General features: G+C 39.5%; 2 protein-coding genes across 2 annotated transcripts in view; both read right to left on the reverse strand.

Moving 5' to 3' along the window:
• Positions 1–6,000, reverse strand: part of LOC120872006 (zinc finger protein 860-like) — a 147,095-nt gene that overhangs the window by 104,973 nt on the left and 36,122 nt on the right. The gene's annotated exons all lie outside the window — the stretch shown is intronic.
• LOC120873062 (zinc finger protein 665-like) lies at positions 3,985–5,275 on the reverse strand. Its single transcript, XM_040253805.1, has 2 exons — positions 5,264–5,275; positions 3,985–5,173 (listed from the first exon to the last, which is right to left on the reverse strand). The coding sequence occupies exons 1-2, from the start codon at positions 5,273–5,275 to the stop codon at positions 4,286–4,288; spliced, it is 900 nt and encodes a 299-aa protein (XP_040109739.1). The 3' UTR covers positions 3,985–4,285.

Below are 6,000 nucleotides of genomic sequence, written 5' to 3' on the forward strand. Positions count from 1 at the left end.
GAAGATCCGTCCAAGGGGAGCCACCGGCATTCAAGATAGAGAAGAAACTGCAAAATCCCCAGGAAGAATTGTTTCCAGTACAAGCCATGGCGACTTGAAAATTTCCAAGAGACACTGCACTCGAGGTCATCAACCTTATGATTTCCCCACTTGGGGACAGATAAAAACCCTTACTAATCAAGCTGAAAATCTGGTTTCTCAACAGAGAATGCCTAGGAATCCTAAAAATATTTTTGTCGCTATGCTTGCTTTTGCTTCCCCCACTCAGGCTGACTTGATTAATCACACTTATTAGGCTTATATACCTAACCCCCCTTTATTGCAGGTTGTAAAATGGACAGATATAGGACCGGTTGTATCCACTAATGACTCAGTACATATGACTCCTCCTTGGAGCTTAGAGGGGCCCTCTCATCCTGAGGACGAAGGAAGATTAATTAACATTCCTCTAGGCTATAAAATCCTTCCTTTATGCATGGGCCCAGCAGAATTATGTATTAATGTTAGTCGACAAATGTGGGCTTTCATCCTGCCTCCAAAAAAGAACTTCCACACATTGTTTAGACCGTTTACTGCCCTGTCCTTTTATGAGAACCATGTCAATACTACCAGCACTCTAGGACAAGGACAGAAGTTGGAATATAAGGGGTTTACTTAGAAGGATTTTAAATATATTCCTGTTTATTGAGATAGATGTCAAGCTAAATCATGGAAATTCATGTTTGTGGCCAATTACAGCACTGTTGATTGGGGACCCTATGGTATGTGGTTATCTAACTGCTCAAATGATATTAACAGTCCTATGTGTGATTATGTTACTCAAGTAACATGGAAGATTACCAACAGTTCAATGGAATACTTCCATGACAAAGGACTCCTTGGCTGGCTTGATGGTCGAATGGCACCTCCTCGCCCTCAAATTGTCCTCAATAAACAAATTGGGCCTGAGCAATGGGACATTTGGAAACTTGCTACAAATACTGAAAACTTGGAACCTGGACTGGATATTTCACAGGGACCAGTCATAGTCATAGTAACTATTCCTTTCATTATAATCATTCATATTTTATACAAGCTTGCGTTCTCTTTCCATTATCACCATAGGAAACTTACAATTTAATAAGACTTTACATTCTGTGACTTGTATAGATTGCAAATTGTATACTTGTCTTAATTCCTCTATTTCTCTAAAAACACAAATCCCTTTTGATTCTTCGATCTCAACGTAATCTGTGGTGGCCAGCAGATCTCCAACGACCCTGGAAAGAGGATCCCAGTTACTCACTAAATTACTCTGATGATCTAAGCGATTAATTAGATGCTTGATTCTTGGCATTTTGGGGTTAATAGCCATTTGCACCACTGCCGCTGTCACAGACACTGCTGTACAAACTTCAATTCAAAGCTTTAATAAAAATTGGATTAAAGATGTTCATACCATATGGGTCACTCAGGTTCAGAAAGATGAAAAAGTTCAAGATAAAATTCAAGAATTAAAAAACAGCCATCCAATGGGTTGGAGATCAATTAATAGATTTACAAAAACAAGTATTATTAAATTGTGATTGGAATTCTACTCAATTTTGTATCACTTATCTTCGGTTCAACCATAGTGCTTACAATTGGGAAAAAAATCAAATTTCATTTTCAAAATATGCATAATAATGCTTCCTTAAATGTACAATTGTTGCAAAAGGAACTCCTTGAAACCTTCTATAAGAGTCTACCCTCTTCCAATAAGTCGGAAACCTTAGCTGAACAGCTAGCTGATCAATTATCTGGGCTAGACCCTCAAAGATGGTTTCAAGGTACTACACATAGTATTAGATATGGAACTATAATGCTGATAATTATCCTGGTGATTATAATCTTAACATACCAATGCCCTTCAACTAAAATTGTTCAAACTAAACAAACTCACTTGCTCAGGGCCTTTTTCACACAAGTATCTACAGTCATCCCCAATTATGAAAAAGTAAAAAAGGGGGAACTGTCAGGGGACATTCAACTTTAAAGGATCCAACATGATATTTTCTTCTTTTGTGTGCCATTTCTCAAGGACTCTATTCTTTATCAGTTCCTGGAAAACAGGAAAGAGCAGAGCTGCATGGAGTTCTCAGGACTGCGGTCATGAGAAAGAGCATCTGCTTGGAATCCATTCAGTGACCTTTTACTTGAAGGTAATCTGTTCAGTTATGCCCCTCTTCCTCAGGATATGGAATGCTTTCTGGCCCTTTTAAGATTGTTATTTGCTTCGCTTTGTTTTTCCTCAATGTTTTTACTGCCTAAAGCTGCCTTGTATAAAGATATATAAACATGCACCCTTGTTTCACTCGAGACTTGGGTCCCCTGCTTCCTTCTTCTCGTCGACTCCATTCCTCAGGTCCTGGTCTACAAAGACCATGACAGCTCTGTCTTCAATTTCCACAAATAAGAGTAACTCTTCTTTAATCATACATACAACAGTTATTTCTAGCCAATGGAGAACATGACCCTATTCCTATGCATTGTTCCTAGCACACCATTAGTCCTTGGTAACTGTCCCTCTCCTCCTACGAAAAGCCCAGGCCTTTTAACATCTTGCCTACTCTGTTCAAGGTCAGTTGGTAGAACATTATGTTTTATAACAGGCTGGACTATGTACAGAAGGGCTTCCTGATCCTACTGACCGTGATGAGTCACGTCCTAGTTTTACATTATTTTCTCCCCTCCCTGTTGCTAATTCACACACGCTATTGAATTTTGTAATTCAGGCTGTGTGTTTTTCTAGGGAACATGGATGTGAATGAATTGTATCTAATGAAGTTGGTCCCTTCATCTCATTGATTCCTTCCCAGCGACCATCGTGAAACGCAGGTAGCAAATGCATTTGATCAATGTATTACCAAAGCCAAGCTCTTAGAGCTCACCACACAACAGGCCAATAAACTGAGAGACTACTTGTTGGGCAAGGAACAGTGACTTTATTCAGAAAGCCAGGAGAAAAAAGACGGCAGCCTACTGTCCCAAAGAATCATCTTTGCTGAGGTAGAATTCGGGTTTCTTTTGCATGAAAAGATCTCTATAGCTTCTCTTGAAATATGGACTTATTGCAGTTGCTGAGTACCTGAACTAAAGTCATCAGAGAATACATATAGTGAAAAAGGTAAAGGATTTGCCACAAGCACTGAATCTGGGAAGTACAGCTCCACTATGTTCCTATCTTGTGACTTTTGGGTAAGATCCATACCACACACATTACATTGCTGTGTGTTTTCTCCAGGATAAGTAGTCTGATACTACCGGTGAGATGTGAGGATAGGGTTATTATTATTTTTTAACATTGCTGAAATTGGTGAGGAATCTTTCTAGAATGAATTCATGTTCTAATACCTGACTCATCAATACATATATGTCTGGCTTCTATCCAGTATGAATTTTCTTATGAAGCCTAAGATATTGCCACAATCATGATATTTGTATGGTTTCTCAGTAGGATGAATTCTTTGAGCAACAGTAGGGTGTGAATTTTGAAGACTTCTACCATATACCACATTCACATGAGTTTCTCTCATGCATGGATTTTCTGAGGTTTAGTGAGTGCTGAGACGTGAGTAAAGGATTTTCCACACTCGAAACATTTGAAAGGTTTCTCTATATGTATTCTCCAATGTTTTTTAAGGAGTGAATATTTACTGAAGTAATTGCCACACTCATTACATCTGAAAGGTCTCTCTCCAGTATGAATTCTCCAGTGAAGTTGAAGATGTGGTTTTTGACCGAAGACTTTTCCACTCATCACATTTGTACGGTTTTTCACCAGTAGGAACTGTCTGATGACTTAAAAGGGTTGATTTTACATGAAAGGTCTCGCCATACTCATCACATTTGTAAACTTTTCTCTCCAGTATGAACTGTCTGATGCCTTAAAAGGGTTAACTTTAGACGAAAGACCTTGCCACACTCATCACATTTGTAAGGTTTCTCTCCAGTATGAAATGTCTGATGACTTAAAAGGGTTCACTTTTCATGAAAGGCCTTGCCACACTTATCACATCTGTAAGGTATCTCTCCAGTATGAACCGTCTGATGACGAGCAAGCTTTGAATTTTGGCCGAAGACTTTTGTCACATATATCACATATAAATAGTTTCTTTCCTGTATAAATTTTCTTATGTCTCCTGAGGTATGAGATGTCAGTAAAGGCCTTGCCACACTCATCACAAGGTTTCTCTCCAGTATGAACGGTCTGATGACTTAAAAGGGTTGACTTTACACGAAAGGCCATGCCACACTCATCACATTTCTAAGGTTTCTCTCCAGTATGAACTCTCTGATGACTTAAAAGGGTTGACTTTTCACGAAAGGCCTTGCCACACCCATCACATTTGTAAGGTTTCTCTCCAGTATGAACTGTCTGATGACTTAAAAGCCTTGACTTTACACGAAAGGCCTTGCCACACTCATTACATTTGTAAGGTTTCTCTCCAGTATGAACTGGGTGATGACATAAAAGGGTTGACTTTAAACGAAAAGCCTTGCCACAATCATCACATTTGTAAGGTTTCTCACCAGTATGAACTGTCTTATGCCTTAAAAGGGTTGACTTTTCACGAAAGGCCTTGCCACACTCATCACATTTGTAAGGTTTCTCTCCAGTATGAATTGTCTGATGACTTAAAAGGATTGACTTTACATGAAAGGCCTTGCCACACTCATCACATTTGTAAGGTTTCTCTCCAGTATGAACTCTCTGATGCCTTAAAAGGCTTGACTTTAGATAAAAGCCCTTAACACACTCATCACATTTGTAAGGTTTCTCACCAGTATGAACTGTCTGATGACTTAAAAGGCTTGACTTTAGATGAAAGGCCATGCCACACTCATCACATTTGTAAGGTTTCTCTTCAGTATGAACTCTCTGATGCCTTGAAAGGCTTGACTTTACACAAAAGGCCTTGCCACACTCATCACATTTGTAAGGTTTCTCTCCAGTATGAGCTGTCTGATGACTTAAAAGGGTTGACTTTACACGAAAGGCTGTGCCACACTGATCACATTTGTAACGTTTCTCTCCAGTATGAACTGTCTGATGACTTAAAAGGTATGACTTTTCACGAAAGGCCTTGCCACACTCATCACATTTGTAAGGTTTCTCTCCAGAATGAACGGTCTGATGACTTAAAAGGGTTGCCTTTAGTCGAAAGGCCTTGCCACACTCATCACATTTGTAAGGCTTCTCTCCAGTATGAAGTGTCTGATGACTTAAAAGAGTTGACTTTACACGAAAGGCCATGCCACACTCATCACATTTGTAAGGTTTCTCTCCAGTATGAACTCTCTGATGACTTAAAAGGGTCGACTTTTCACGAAAGGCCTTGCCACACTCATCACATTTGTAAGGTTTCTCTCCAGTATGAATTGTCTGATGACTTAAAAGACTTGACTTTAGACGAAAGGCTGTGCCACACTCATCACATTTGTATGGTTTCTCTCCAGTATGAACTGTCTGATGACTTAAAAGGCTTGACTTTACACCAAAGGCCTTGCCACACTCATCACATTTGTAAGGTTTCTCTCCAGTATGAACCGTCTGATGACTTAAAAGCCTTGACTTTTCACCAAAGGCCGTGCCACACTCATCACATTTGTAAGGTTTCTCACCACTATGAACTGTCTGATGCCTTAAAAGGGTTGACTTTAGACAAAAGGCCTTGCCACACTCATCACATGTGTAAGGTTTCTCACCAGTATGAACTATCTGATGCCTTAAAAGGGTTGACTTTTCATGAAAGGCCTTGCCACATTCATCACATTTGTAACGTTTCTCTCCAGTATGAACCCTCTGATGACGAGCAACGTTTGATTTTTTGCTGAAGACTTTGTCACATATATCACATTTAAATAATTTCTTTCCTGTATGAATTTTCTTATGTCTCCTGAGGTTTGAGCTGTGAGTAAAGGCCTTGCCACGCTCATCACATTTGTAAGGTTTCTCTCCAGTATGAACTGTCTGATGAC

This window comes from Oryx dammah, unplaced genomic scaffold (genome assembly GCF_014754425.2).
Source record: "Oryx dammah isolate SB20612 unplaced genomic scaffold, SCBI_Odam_1.1 HiC_scaffold_13, whole genome shotgun sequence".
NCBI classification, from domain to species: domain Eukaryota; kingdom Metazoa; phylum Chordata; class Mammalia; order Artiodactyla; family Bovidae; genus Oryx; species Oryx dammah.